This window comes from Acomys russatus, chromosome 5, assembly GCF_903995435.1.
Source record: "Acomys russatus chromosome 5, mAcoRus1.1, whole genome shotgun sequence".
In the NCBI taxonomy this organism is placed as follows: Eukaryota; Metazoa; Chordata; class Mammalia; order Rodentia; family Muridae; genus Acomys; species Acomys russatus.
Window position 1 is genome coordinate 60,754,571 of NC_067141.1, and position 15,237 is coordinate 60,769,807.

The 15,237-nt window shown below is 46.2% G+C and overlaps 1 protein-coding gene across 2 annotated transcripts; it reads right to left on the minus strand.

The window, feature by feature from the left end:
• Nucleotides 1–3,615: 3,615 nt before the first annotated feature.
• Nucleotides 3,616–13,824, minus strand: Exosc1 (exosome component 1). 2 transcript variants are annotated; one of them, XM_051146562.1, is made up of 8 exons: nt 13,657–13,824; nt 13,453–13,568; nt 11,301–11,375; nt 7,263–7,351; nt 5,901–5,934; nt 5,011–5,061; nt 4,517–4,601; nt 3,616–3,803 (listed from the first exon to the last, which is right to left on the minus strand). In XM_051146562.1, exons 1-8 carry the CDS (start codon nt 13,685–13,687, stop codon nt 3,697–3,699), a joined length of 588 nt encoding a protein of 195 aa, XP_051002519.1. In that variant the 5' UTR covers nt 13,688–13,824; the 3' UTR covers nt 3,616–3,696. The 2 variants fall into 2 exon arrangements, with proteins under 2 accessions (XP_051002519.1, XP_051002520.1); XM_051146563.1 differs by lacking the exons at nt 11,301–11,375; nt 13,453–13,568; nt 13,657–13,824 and having other exon boundaries at nt 5,879–5,934; nt 7,263–7,308.
• Nucleotides 13,825–15,237: the final 1,413 nt, after the last annotated feature.

The window sequence follows — 15,237 nt, forward strand, 5'->3', positions numbered from 1 at the left end:
ATATATATATGTACACATATATATATCAGCACATAAAAGCCCCTCTGAGGTTTCTAGTGTCAGTTGAAACAGTCCTGTGCGGTCACTAGAAAATAAGCCATTCCTCATATCAAGTGGGATAAACTTGTCCTCAAGGGGCAGGATACCTCTTGCTGTGTTAGGATCCCGCTGCCTTGTGTAGAGGTGAAGGGCCCCTTGCTCATGTCCGAGTTTTTGTCTTTCACTGTCTGAATCATGTTCCAGCTGCTTGACCCTGCCATGAGGGTTCAGAACTAAATCTTTCCAGATCAGTATAATAAAGGAGTGATGTGCAATATTACTGTCTGGTGTGTTATGCCTGTGATCTGAGGACACCTCAGCATTCAGTTTGAAGTGCTCACGAAGTTCTTGTTTGAATATTAATAGGTGTTGGAGAAAGGGCTCAGCAGACCAGGCTGCCTCCAGCTCCCAGGATCTGCCTGCCCTTGCCTCCTGAATGCTGAGATCAAAGCCTTCCTTATTACCTACTGAGCCTCCAACCCAATTAGCAAGTATCACCAATGTGGGAAACTAGGTCCAAGGTACAAGAGACCTTTACTTCTAATGCTGGGCTTGACTCCTAGGACTTTGCCAATGTGTTGAGTCAAGCCCAGCTGCAGAGCATGTACTCACCCTAATTTGACCCTCAGCACAGCAAACAACAAACTGCATGCCCTGGCTAGTTTTATGTCAACTCAACACAAACCAGTTAACCTAAAAGGAGGGAACCACAGTTGAGAAAATGCCTTACCATGATTCAGCTGCAAAGCATTGTGTGTGTGATCAAAGTGGGAAGGCCCTGTGGGTGGCTGCAACCCTGGGCTGTGGTCCTGGTTTCTGTAAGAAAGCAAGCTGAGCAAGCCAGTAAGTAGCACCTTTCTGTGGCCTCTGCATCACTTAACTCCAGGTTAACTCTCTGTCCAACTCATTTTCTTCAATGATGAACAGTGATGTGGAAGTGTAAGCCAAAGAAACCAACCCTAACCCTCCCTAACTTGCTTTTGGTCACAGTGTTTTGTCAGCAATAGAAATCCCCCCCAAAGACAGGCCCTATAGTTAACACACTAAAAACATTTTTAAGGATTTTACTGTTGTAGCCTAGATTGGCCTTAACCTATGTTTCTCCTGCCTTAGTCTCCTGAATGTTAGAATTGCAAGTGCCACCTTGGGCATAATAGAAATTTCAATGAAGGAAACAAAAAATGGGCTGGTGTCAGCAGGTAAAAGTGCCAAATCTGACAACCCAAGTTTTATCCCTGGGGCCCAAAGGAAGAAACCCACTGACAAGTTGACCTCTGACTTCCACATGCACGTAAACAAAAAAGATCAATATTAGCTTTTTATTTTTTTGGACTCAAGATGGCATGGTGTGTGAAGGCCCTTGCCACGGAAGCATGACTTGAGTTTGGTCCCTGGAACCCATGTAAAAAGCTGGATGCAGTAGCATCTGTCTGCAATGCCAGCACTCCTACAGTGGGGACTGCCTGGAAGCTCATGGGCTAGCTAGCCTAAGCCCACAATGCAGCAGAAACAGCAAAAAGACTGCACCTCAAACAAGGTAGGGGCCAGTGAGGTGGCTCAGCAGGTGAAGGTGTTTGCTGTGGTCTGAGTTTGATCTCTAGAACCCAGAGAAAGTGGAAGGAGAAAGCTGACTCCACAAGATTGTCCTTTGACCTCTATATATGCACATGCTGTGTCGTGCTATATGGCACAAACTTGTGCACATACAAGTTAAAAAGAAAATTGGCCATTGTAAAACAAAGCAGGGGTTTCTTTTGTGTAGCCTTTGGATGTCCTGGACTCACTTTGTAGAGACTGGCTGAACTCAGTGATCTGCCTTCCTCTGCCTGGGTGGGATTACAGGCGTGTACCACCTTGCCCAGCTAAATATTTTTTAAAGATAGCTGGGCATGGTGGTGCATGCCTGTAATCCCAGCACTGCAGAGGCAGAGGCAGAGGCAGGTGGATCATGGTGAGTTCGAGGCCAGCCTGGTCTACAAAGAGAGTCCAGGACAGCCAAGGCTGCACAGAGAAACCCTGTCTCAAAAAACAAAACAAAAAGCAAAAAGATGGGATGGAGACTGGCTCAGAGGTTAAGAGCACTGATTGCTTTTCCAGATACTCAAAGGTCCTGAGTTCAATTCCCAGCATCTACACGGTGGCTCACAGCCATCTATTATATGATCTGATGCTCTCTTCTAGTCTATAGGTGTACATGCAGGCAGAGCACTGTATACATAATAATAAATAAATCTTAAAAAAAGAAAGAAAGTACACTAACCTGTTCAAAGTTAGCACTGCAGATGGCAAGCCCAGAGCTCACCCCCACCACAGGCAAACCACATTTAACTTACATGTTCTTTCATGTCCCTGTGCAGCAGTCTCTTCGTGCTAGTTCACAGCGATCCTTCCCTCCTCCCCAAACACACGCATGTGCTAGGGTGTCCTCTGCTTGGAGGGCCTTCACTTCAAACTTACCTACTATCTTTACAATTGCTTTTGGTCTTGTCACCAAATCCTTCCTTGCCCATCTCACACGGTAGCATTCTGTCTCTTCAGACAATTCAGAATTAACAGTTTCTGGGATACCTATTCTGACACAGTAACCACTCAGGTGCTATTTGAATCACCCATAGGCCCGAGAGTTTTCACTAAACAACATAATATTAGTAGTTTATATGAAGTGCTTGATCCAGTGGATGAAGGAGGCAGAGCATGGTGGTGCATTGTCTTTAATCCCAGCACTTGGGAAGCAGAGGCAGGTAGATGCTTGTGAGACAGGCCAGCCTCGTCTACAGTGTAGTCAGACATTGTCTCAAAAAAAACAAAACAGAAAAGTGGGTGAGATCAGTGGCTGGAGAGATGGCTCAGTGACAAAGAACATGGAGCTCACAACCACTTGGAAATCCAGTTGGGGAGTCAGTGCCTTCTTTGGCCTCCTGAGGCAACACACCTGCACGTATACACTCACGCACATACAATGAAATTGGTGATCCGGGCTGGTTGAGTTAATGAATGCCACTAGGTGAGCAAACACCTGATCCAAAAGCCACAACACTGCTTAGAGTCTTCTCATTGCTACAGACAACAGAAGACAATTAAATCCTAGCACTGAGAAAAAAAGGTGGCTGCAAGTCTACCTTCTAAATAGTGAGATCAGGGGTTGAGGAGAGGGCTGACCAGGTAAGGGTAACTGCTACCCAACCATGGACACCCGAGTTCAAATTCCAAGCATCCATGAAAAAGCTAGGCCTAAGTCTCATGAAAACACACACACACACACACACACACACACACAGAAATAAGAAAACCATACCATTAACAAAAAAAAATTTCCAGTCATTGCAAAATACATATATACATATTCATAAAAAAGGCACAGGGTATTTCCAATATTACATGATTTTGTTTGCTGAATGCCTTTAAATGAGATTGATTCATGAGCCCAGAGAATAAAAATCCGTCTTTTCCTAAGAATTTTGTTTCAGTTAGTGTACATTTTCTTCTTGTCTCAGATGCAGGAGCCTTGGGTGTTCACTACGAGATGAATGTATTTCTGGCACATCTTCCAAGAAGTGGTTGCTAGCTGACTGCAGGCACCTCAGTAAAGACATGGATCTTGACGTTCTCTTCCTATGTGCGCTTTTGGAAGTAGTTACGCCCTTCGGGACAGCGCGCTTAGGTCTGTAAGAACTCGGGCTGCACTCTGGCCACTTTTCGGAATTCTTTAGTGTGGGTCTTAGGGCACTGCATCTCACACCAGCTGATGGGGACCATCTGCACACCTGGAAGGATGAAGACAAAGGGTAATGTGGGAGGCGTGAACGCCAGACACTCTGCTGAGGTCCTTTTCAGCTAGACATGACGTGGCTTGCTTAGCATGTGAAAGAGAACAGTGTCACCCCAGCACTAAGGGAGAAGGAAACCTTGTTTACTCCATGACATATGGGACATTAACCCATTCCATACTGAGTACGTGCTCTGAGAGATGATTTCCAACACTGGACAAAACCAGCGTGTACTCACAGATGGCAGGACACACAACCACGTCACCAGATGATATTATCTTTTTTCTTTTCTTTACTGGGGAAGATGCTGGGGACTAGACCTAGAGCCTTGTGGACGCTCAGGAAGTGCTCTACCATTGAGCTCCATCCTTAAGGCCAGGTGTTACAATTGTAGGGGATCCACCGCAGAATGTGGCACACACAGTTGATCAAAATATTATTTCCTGGGCTGGAGAGATGGCTCAGCGGTTAAGAGCACTGTCTGTTTCTCCAGGGGTCCTGAGTTCAATTCCCAGCAACCACATGGCGGCTCACAACCATCTATAATGAGATCTGGTGCTCTCTTCTGATGTATAGGTGTATAAGGAGGCAGAACACCGTATGTAATAAATAAATAAATATTAAAAAAATATTATTTCCTATACCACATGTGACTACATGCGCTCCTATTGCTTCCCAGGGAAACGGACTCGGGAGCAAGAATAGCTTACCGGATTCGCTGTGGGCCACCACTACTCCTAGCTCATTTTCTGCAGTGGTCAGCAGGTAATTGGACTGCGCATCACCTAGGGAGATCTAGTCACACCGCCCAGTGAAGGGAAATGAGAGACTTAAAGTGATGTTGCTTCTGCCACTTCACCCCCTTTTTATACGTCTTGTTTTTCTGACACGAGGCTTTATGTATCCCAGGCCAGCCTCGAACTCCTGATCCTCCTGCCTTCACCTTCCAAGTGCTGGGATAACATGATGTGTCATTATGCCTGGTTCCATTTCTTCTTTTGACAAAGAACCAGAAATCTGGCCAAAGAATACAACTTTGGCCAGACAGTGGTGACACATGCATTTAATTCCAGCACTCAGGAGACATAGGCAGGTGGATCTCTGAGTTTGAGGCGAGCCTGGTCTACAGAGTGAGTTCCAGAACAACCATGTATACACAGAGAATCTCTCAAAAACCCAAACCAAACCAAACCAAGAGGGATACAACTTTGGCCAATACTATGTCACCTGGGCGGAAACTCTTGTAAATTTCAACCTGCAAAAAAACAAACAGGGGTAAAGGTACAGATTCATCTACTTGACATCATTAAGCCACCCAGAAGACCCAGGCTACTTTCTAATCCCAGGGGGGAGGGGCCATTATTATATCAATTCAGATGTTTATTGTTTCTGTATCATGTCAATAAAAGAATTTGAATTTAGTAACTTGATCAGAGATCTGACAAAAGGAAGTATAATTGGGCTGAGAAGACTCCAGAGTGTGAGGAGTAATGAATAAACGAGCTTCCAAAGGCCAAGAGCAGAGACACTGTGGTCACATGCCTGTCAACAGCACAGGGGAGGCAGAGGAGGGAAAGTCAAGTCTGAGGCTAGCCTGGGCAAATCGGCAAGATCCCACCTCAAAGCAATAAACTTTGTGGGGTTGGAGCACATATACACACGCATGAGGCGTATTTGTGTTGAGGTCAGACTGACATCTGGTGTGGTGAGAATTTTGGTTTCTTTTTTGTTTGTTTGTTTTGTTTTTTTGGGACAGGGTCTCTCTGTGTAGCCTTGGCCATCCTGGACTCACTTTGTAGACCAGGCTGGCCTCGAACTCACAGCGATCCGCCTGCCTCTGCCTCCCGAGTGCTGGGATTAAAGGCATGCGCCACCACGCCCGGCTTTTTGTTTGTTTTTTGAGACAGGGTTTCTCTGTGTAGCCTTGGCTGTCCTGGACTCCCTTTGTAGACCAAGTTGGCCTCAAACTCACAGAAATCCACCTGCCTCTGCCTCCCGAGTGCTGGGATTAAAGGCGTGCGTCACCACGCCTGGCCTAAATCAAGATTTCTAACGTCATAGAAACACCCTACAAAACCACCACTAATCATCAACCTTGTCTTTTTCAGTTGCTCGGATATCTTCCTTGCTATAAAAAGAAAAAAGAAAAAGTAAAATTAGTTATCCATGAGAAGGAAAGAATAGTAAACAAATAAAACAGGCCATATTGGGTTCCTAGCTGCTACAAGGATGGGGGGCCATCTTCAGCATGTATGATAAACATTTAGCTTTTCTTGGACAATATAGAACAATAGTATTTATAACTCTTGACAATGGAAAAGCTTATCAGAAATTCAAGGCTATTCTTGGCTACATATGGAATTTAAGGACAGACTGACTATAGGACTTTTGTCCAAACAAAACAAATCAAGACAAGCCCACCAACCATCTAGCCTACAATAATTGCACAATCATTTCTCTTCAAAGAAGCCACAAAACAATCTACCATTTCTCCCACAAACTTTTGCTATTACTTTTTAAAAAAAGATTTATTTATTTTACTTTCTGTGTATGAGTGTTTTTGCCTGTGTCCGTGTATGTGTCTGGTCCCCTGGGACTGAAGTTACTATGTGGTGCTGGGAATTGAACCCGGGTCCTCTACGAGAGCAACAGGTGCTCTTAACTGTTGAGCTATCTCTCCAGCCCCTACACAAAATTCTTCTTACAACCTTTGGGTTCAATCAATATTAAAGAGTAAGATGTACATCCAAGTGCACATGGGAGGTAGAGGCAGGCAAATGTCTAAGTTCAAGGCCAGCCAGGATTCAATAGCAGGATGCTGTCTTAAGCAAACAAAAACATAAAACAAAGAATACAAAGGTGGGCTGGGAGGATGGCTCAGGGGCTAGAGATGTGTGTTGGTGACCTCTCTGGAACCAACGTCAAGGTGGAGAGAGAACTGACTCTGTAAGATTGTCCTGGCCTTCACATGAGTGCTGAGGTACATACACATACACAGCAGTAATAAAAATATGGGAAGAAGTGAAGAACATGAAAGGCCTTCCGATGAGCCTCTGCTTGTTTGGCTCATCCCGACACTGCTGGTTTACAGCTTCCCTCAGTCCTTACTGAGACAGGGTCTCATGTAGCCCAGGTTGGCCTTGAACTTCTCATGCACCTGCCTCCATCTCTAAGTGCTGTGGCTGCAGGCATCAGAGGGTCAAATCTAGAGCTTCTCCATCAACTGAGATATAGACCACCAGCTGCCCCCCCAGCCCCACCCTCACCTTTATTTAGAAATCCTCTTTTATCATTAACATTTTCCTTTCCTCATAGCTCTGGGGCAAGAAGTAAAGCACTAAGGAGAGTCAAAAGCAGGCAGAAGGGACTATAATTGCTTGACAGATTTCAGTCTTCCCTCTACTCCTGTCTCACTCCTGGTGCTGAGGCAAGCGTGAACTCAAGAATACCTCTTACCGGATAGTTCCTCGAAAAGCGTTTTTAAGTGGTGTGGATCCCACATACAGGATGTGGACTTTGGCAAAACGTGAATTGATGCTAGAGACCTGGGAACAGAGAGGAAGGATAGGTTCAGAGCGCCAGCCACTCACTGCTCGCTCTGCAGCAAGTGAGGGTAACTCTACTACACAGACTTAAGGGGTTTTGTTCGGTTGTGTTTATATTTGATCTTGTGTGATGAGTGCTTTGCCTGTATGTGTGTATGTATGTATTTATGTATGTATGTATGTATACCACACATGTGCCTGGTGTCCACAAAGGTCAGAAGAGGGGCTTGGATCTCCCGGAACTGGAGTTACACAGATGGTTGATGGTTGTGAACTACCATGTAGGTGCTAGAAATTGAACCCAGGCCCTCTCCAAGAGCAGCAAATGCTTTAGCTAATAAGCCATCTCTCCAGCCCTTTAGTTCATATCCAAATTTACATGCGTATGTATGTCTGTGCACATGAGTGCAGGTGCCCACGGAGGCCAGAGGTGTTGTATCCATGCCAGGAAACGGGGTCATAGGCAGCTGAGCTGCTCAGAGTGGATGCTGGGAAGGGAAAGCAGGCTCTCTGGAGAGGCAGCAAGTGCTCTTAACCTGAGATCCATCTATCCAGCCATGTCTAAGCCGTGTCTGTGGGCTGGAAGCCACAATGGCTACCTGATAGTGCTTTTACGGAAATCCAAGGAGAAGACAGAGTATTGACTTTAAAAAGTACTCAAACCTAAATAACATTAGGTGTGGCAGTGAATGTCTATAAGACAATCCAAACCACAACAGAGGCTGAAACAGGAAGGTCTCAAGATCGAAACCAACTTGGTCTACACAGCAAGTCTGGGGCAAGCTTCAACAACTCAGCGAGACGATGCTGTCTCAATTTTTCCCCCTCCAAGACAAGGTTTTTTCTGTGTAGGCCCTGAACCTGAGATCCCCCTGACTCTGCCTCCCAAGTGCTGGGATCTAAGGGCATGGGCGACCACTGCATGGCTCAATATTAGCAAAAAAGCTCACTAAGCCGTATATAAAAATACAGTGTACGGTAACAAATCTAGGCATTTAACAGTTTTTGTCAAGAAACTAGTCTGTGTATGGAATCCAATCGACAGTGCAGCTAATTCCTGATGTTGAGGTCATTGTGACAATTTTAGGGGTTTTTTTTTGTGTGTTGTTGTTGTTTTGTTTTTTTCTGAGACAGGGTCTCTCTGTGTAACCTTGGCTGTCCTGGACTCACTTTGTAAACTAGGCTGGCCTCCAACTCACAGCGATCCGCCTGCCTCTGCCTTCCGAGTGCTGGGATTAAAAGCGTGTGCCACCACCGCCCAGCTCATTTTGATAGTTTCAAAACACATTCTTTCCCCCTATAATAGTTTACAAAGAGAAAGGAACGAAGCTGTGTGAGGTGTGGGAACAGGAATGTGTGAGGTGGACACAAGAGGCTCAGTACATAATCATCCTCGGTTACACTATAGGCCTGAGGCCACCTGGGCTCCATAGGACCCAGGCAGGGGGTATGATCAATGGACATAAATAAAACTTGTTGAGGATGGGGATGAGTACGGAATAACACTCTGGACATTATAGGCACACAAAGCATCTAACGTTAATTTGCATCTTCTCTCCAATCCTCTGGGGCTGAGGGTGGAACTCAGGTGGCAGAACACTGGACTAGTCTATCCGCAGATTCTTAGCCCAGCATTTCATAACACCAGGCACGGTGCTACGTACCTGTAATCCTAGCATTTTGGAGGTAGAGGACTGATTGCCTCGCCAGGTCTGAGGGCAGCTACACAGTGAGCTCCATGGCACCTGGGACTACAGAATGAAACTTCCTCAAGGGAAAAGAGGACACCCTTTCCCAGACATAAGCAGAACAGCTCAGAGAGAAGAATTATGAATCTTTCGAGATGGTAGAGCCTAGGCTGGCTTCAAACTCAGTACATAGGAGAGGATGAGGCTGAACTTTTGATCTCCTTGCCTCTGCCTCCTGAGCACTACAATTATGGGTGTACAACACCACGTCAATTTATGTAGTGCCTACACGTTGAGAGCCCTGTGCCTCATGCATGGTAAGTAAGCAATCTACCAAGTAAACTACACGCCAGGCAAAAACTAGATGTCTGAATTATCTATATTGATCCTGGAAATTTTCAGACCAACAGAATACAGTGAAACTTTCTTTAAACAAAATCAATAGAATAAGCCTTTCTTTCTCACTTTTTAGGAACTCTCTACCATCATCCCCATCATCATGCTAAGTGTGTGTTGGGGGCAGTGAGCGCAGGCTCACACCCCACAGCATGTGTGGAGGTCTGCTCCAGTTACTGTGTAAATACTTGGTGTAAATACACCAAGACCAAAAGCAATTTGGGGAGGAACTGGCTTACAGAACAGTCCTATATTAGGGAAAGCCAAGGTAGAAGAAACTTCAGGCAGGAAGCTGGAGTCAGGAACTGGAGGAGAGGCCATGGAGAGGTGCTGCCTCCTGGCTTACACGGCTTGCTCAGCCTGCTTTCTTATACAACCCAAGACCACCTTCCTAGTTGTGCCACTACCCACAAGGGTCTGGGCCCTGCCACATCGATCATCAATCAAGAAAATGTGCCACAGACAGGCCAAGCTGAAGGCTTCGGTTCCTCAGCCGAGGTTTCTTCTTTGCAGGTGACTCTAGTATATAGTAAGCCGATCAAAACTAACCAGGCAACTCTGTGGAGCTGGTTTTCTCCTGGATCCACACGCTCATGGGTCAGCAGGCTCCCATGGAAAGGCATCTGAGAGGCTATGTTACTGACAGACGCACATTCTCCCTCTACCTCTCCCCCTTTTCTTCTTCTTTTTTTTGAGATAAAACTTCTCTGTGTAATAGCCCTGGCTGTCCTGGAACTCAGAGATCCTCTTGCCTCTGTCTCCCGAGTGCTGAGATTAAAGGCATGCACCACAAAGCCAGGCTCTTCATTTGTTTTAAGATGTGGTGTTATTATGTAGCCCTGCTTGTATTGCCACTCAATTTGTAAGCCAGGCTGGCCTTGAACTCACAGAGATATGCCTTCTTCTTTCTCTTGAGTGCTAGTAGTAAAGGCACAAGCCAAAGTGTCTGTCTTCCCTCTACCTCTTCTGTGGGACAGAGCATCACCATGTAGCCCAGCTTCGTTTTGAGATCCTCTGCCTCTCAAGCGACATCAGAGGTGTGTGTGTGCTGCTACACCCTGGCAGGAAAACATTCCGGGTTGACAGAAATGTCATTTCATGAGGCTGGCTCAGCAGTTAAGAGGACTGGCTGCTCTTCCATAGGACTTGGTTTCAAGAGCTAGCATCCACATGGCAGTTTATAATAATCTGTACTCAAGCCCTAAGGGGTGCCAACAGTCCTTCCCAGCCTCGGCGGCACCGGGGATGCATAGAATACAGACAAAGCACCAACACACATAAGATGACATGAAAGACCAAACCAAACCAAAAATTATTTCCTACAGCTGAGGATGTAGTTCAGGGGTTCCATCACTTCCTCACACAACCCCAAACAAAAGCATGTGCCAGCCAACATGGCAGTCACTAACCACAATTTGCTACTGAGTACTTAAGATGTGGATAGTGTTGGGATTGTGGGGGTCAGGGTCTCACTCTGTAGCCCACACTGGTCTTGAACTGTTCAATTTCCCAAATACTGAGATTACAGATATGCGTCATATCTATATTTCAGCCTGGCTGAAAATGAAGTTTTCTTTCTTTCTTTCTTTCTTTTTTTTTTTTTTTTTTTTTTTTTGAGTCAGGGGTTCTCTATGCAGTCCTGGCTGTCCTGGAACTCACTCTGTAGACCAGGTTGGCCTTGAGTATCCACCTGCCTCTGCCTCCTGAGTGCCGGGGTTAAAGGAATACGCCACCATGCCTATCCCTGAAAATGAATTTTTAACACTTAATAAACTTAAGCAGCCCCATACAGCTGGTGACTACTGTATCAAGTAGCAGAACGCAGCAGTTGTAGACTCTTAAGCACAAGATTAGGGCCAGCTCACCTTACAGGTGACCACAGCTCCCACATCTGGAAGAAGTTGGGACTCTGTCTCTCTCATCACAGACACCACAGGAAGCTGTGGAGAGAATGCAAAGTCAGTGAACTGGCTAAGAAAGCCTTGGGTAAAGACAGCTGAGGTCTGAGAAGAATATAGAATTGTCTTCAACCCGTCAGGCGTCACAAGCGCATACTGTAGATTCATTTATAGCTTATAGCAGAGGACACTAGTGATTTTATGAAATTGGAAAAAAATTTTTCAGCAAATAAAGTGGATAAGAGGCCATTAGAATTAGGCTGCCAGATTTAATATGAACTTTTTTTTTTTTCCTTTGAGACAGGGTTTCTCTGTGAGGCCTTGGCTGTCCTAGACTCACTTTGTAGACCAGGCTGGCCTCGAACTCAGTGATCCACCTGTCTCTGCCTCCCGAGTGCTGGGATTGAAGGCATGCGCCACCACGCCCGGCTTAATATGAACATTTCTCATTAGTTCTAAGTTTTTAAAGGTTCTCTTGGAGTTTCTTGGCATACAATCATATTGCTTATAATTATGAAGATCTTGGCTCCTTCGAAGATATACTGCTTTAAAAAAAAATACTGCATAAGGTAGAATTTACAATTAAATGCTATAGAATAGCAATTCTTGTTTTACTCCAGTGGCAATCAGTGTATCGTCTTCGAACAAGAAGGCAGGACCTCTCTTGCTCTGTTGTCCTACCTTCCTAAATTGTTCCTGTTTCAAATTGTCTGCTTAACCCATTCTTAACGTCAGAACCGAATTCTTTCCACTCCTCCACCTCCACTACTCTCTAGAATAACAGACATAAAGCCCACCACATGTTTTCATTGCACTGCACAATTCTTCTGAACACACACACCTGTGCATATGTCATGGTTTGTGCCTGCCTCCTCCATGGCAAAAGTTACTTGGCTCATGATTCTATCCCCAGCAGTCAATCAGGGCAGCACTGTGCAGGGCACATGAAAGTGCTCAAGAGAGATCTATAGTAGTGATGAAACAGACAGGCTGAGTTTATTTCCAAAACCAATTGACTGCGACCTATTTTTTTTTTTTTTTTTTTTTAACAAATAAGCTGAACCCAAAGCAGAAAATTTAGGTTTAGCCAGGTCTTACAAGTTTGATTCTTTTTAACTTTTTCAAGCAGTGCTGGAAATTGAACCTGTGGTCCCAAGCTTGGCATTCTAAGAAAGCACTGTACCGCCAGGCACAAGCCCATAGGCTAAGGTTTTAATTATTATTATTTTTTTAAAGATTTATTTATTATTATGAATACAGTGCTCTGTCTGCATGTACACCTGCAGGACAGAAGAGGGCATCAGATCACATTCTGGATGGTTGTGAGCCATCATGTGGTTGCCGGGAATTGAACTCAGGACCTCTGGAGGAGCAGTCAGTGCCCTTGACCTCTGAGCCATCTCTCCAGCGTCCCTTAATTTTTAATCTTTAATTGTCTAACGCAGGTCAATCACTGCTTTATCTATGCCTCTTAGTACCTGGGAATGCAGTTGTGTACCATCACCATGCATGGCTACACCTAAACGTCTAATTGGGCAAGAATCTAGTGGGGTAAATGTAATCAAGAGGTAACAAATTTACATGAGTGCTTGGGAAGAAGATTCTTGGGCATGACAATCCCACTCCCACCAAAACCCCGTTTTCTCAATCAGCGGGTCCAGAAGGTCTTCTCTGGTTTAAAAAAAAAAAAAAAAAAAAAAAAGCCGATTAACGAAAGGGGCTGGGCAGGAGTGTGTTCCAGATAGAGGCACGTGCATAGGCAGGAGGAGCATTACTACACTGGTGTCAGTGAGGTGGGACAGTAGAGCTACATGAAAGTAGAGAGGCAGTCGAGACGCACGACGGGAGGAAGCTCTCCACTGGCTGGGATACTTTGATTTGCATGCTTTTCCCTCCACTTCTTTCTATGAGAACATCCACACATCCAATCCAGATTAACCTCACTGGCGTGCAGCGGGTGTGCTTTAGCACAGCGCAGGGGTCAGAGCTGGGAGAAACCAAGAGACCAAAGCGTTCTACTGCTCAGGAACCAAAGACACGTCCGCAGTGCCTGTGCCCAAGGACCAGCACTCAACGGCAGCCTGGGAGAGAACGCGCGCTAGGTAGCCGCTTGCTTTACCGCGCCATTATCGCTGGTCTTCGTCAGGCAGCCTGCCAGCGACGAAAAGATGTAGCCGTGCCGGGTGTAGGTGCCGCTGCCGGGGCTGCCTTCTTCCAAGTTACACAGACGTTCGCCTGCAGAAAGAAAGGCCGCATCAGCCATGGTCTCCCAGAAGCTGGTTGCCATGCAGCCTGGGACTGCGTGCAGAGACCGCTCACTTACCGGGGATACAGTATCTCACAGGTGGTGCCATGCTTGCCACTGTCCAAAACCCGGATGAGGACGAAGTCTAGTTTTCATTGGTCAGCTAAAGGTGTAGCCTCGCAGTAACATGTGCACCAATTGGCGCCTTTAACCGCGCAGGGTAAGAGTGAGGCCCGACTACATTTCCCAGGCTGCCCCGGCCCAGAGCTCTGGGCGTGTCTTTGCAGGCTCCGGAACTCGCGCCTGCGCAGCTGGGTAATGATGGGCGGGCGGCGGGTCCCGGTCCACTGGCTGTGGGCCATGGTGGGTCGTGCTGATCTCTGCCCGGCCCGGGTCCACAGCTGGAGCCGGAGGCAGTGAGCGGCGGACAGGGCGATTGGGCTGAATCTAGCTGATTGAAAAGCTATCACGAAGCAGGTAAAGGCGAAGGTGCGGTGCTTGCTTCCCACCAGAGTCCCGGGTGTCCAGGCCTTTAAGTTCAAGTTCCTGGTCTCTCCATGCCCTGCCCTGCGTGGCTGCGCCCTTCTGAGTCCGAGCGCACCCTTAGCCTCAACCTGCAACCCCAACTTGCCCATTTCACGGGTTTAAAGACTCAGATCCAGAGACAAGGTTTGGCTTGTCCAGTCTCAAGATAATTCGAGACATCCCAAACCTAATCCTATTTTTTGACCCGAGCCCATCATACTTGGTCCCGCTGCTCTTGGAGACACAACATTTTTTCTGGTTTTGTAAACTGACAGTTTCTTCTCTTGCAGGCAGATACTCGAGAGTGTAAGCTCCTTGCATGTGAATGAGCAACTCGACGTTAATATTACCACTCCTTTTTTTTTCTTCCTTTGATTTTAGCACGTTAGCCGGGAAAGAAGCCTTCATAAATAGAATATTGTGTTTTGTTTTTGTTTTTGAGACAGGGTTTCTCTGTGTAGTCCAGGCTGTCCTGGACTCACTTTGTAGTCCAGGCTGGCCTCAGACTCACAGAGATCCACCTGCCTCTGCCACCCGAGTGCTGGGATCACAGGCGTTTGCCACCACGCCAGGCTGAATATTGTGCTTTACTGATGTCTGACATCAGGTTGAGGTGGCAAAGGTCACGGGAGCAGCATTTTTGTCCAGATAAAGTTTCCCATGACTTTGATCTCATTTTCATCCGTTGGCTTTGGAATTTATTCCTATCTCCTCCTCCGCCCCTGCTTGTCAGGCTTCTCTGAGGTACAGATGGTGATGTACGGAAGTGCTGGTGCTTTAATCTTTAATCTGCTGGCAGATGGCCACGTGGCCTGTGGGCACTAATGAGGGATGGCGTTCCTCAGGGTTTGGAGGAACCGTGTTTGTTTAGTCCTCCTCTGTTCACTCAGATCATCCTTTGCCGCACTTAGATTTAAAATAGCTGCTTTTTCTTTATTTCCTGAGGTAAAACCTGTTTCACTCTTGGCCCACGGACAATACATCGTGTCCTAGCCTCGTCATTATCCTCTTATTCCTAGTAGGTAAAGTGAGGAGATGGGCCTGGTCTGATACTTGGTTCATTCAAATTTCATCAGCACCTACAAGCTTTCAGTTTTACATGTTTCTAGTTTGATTTGCCCTCTGAATTATCGT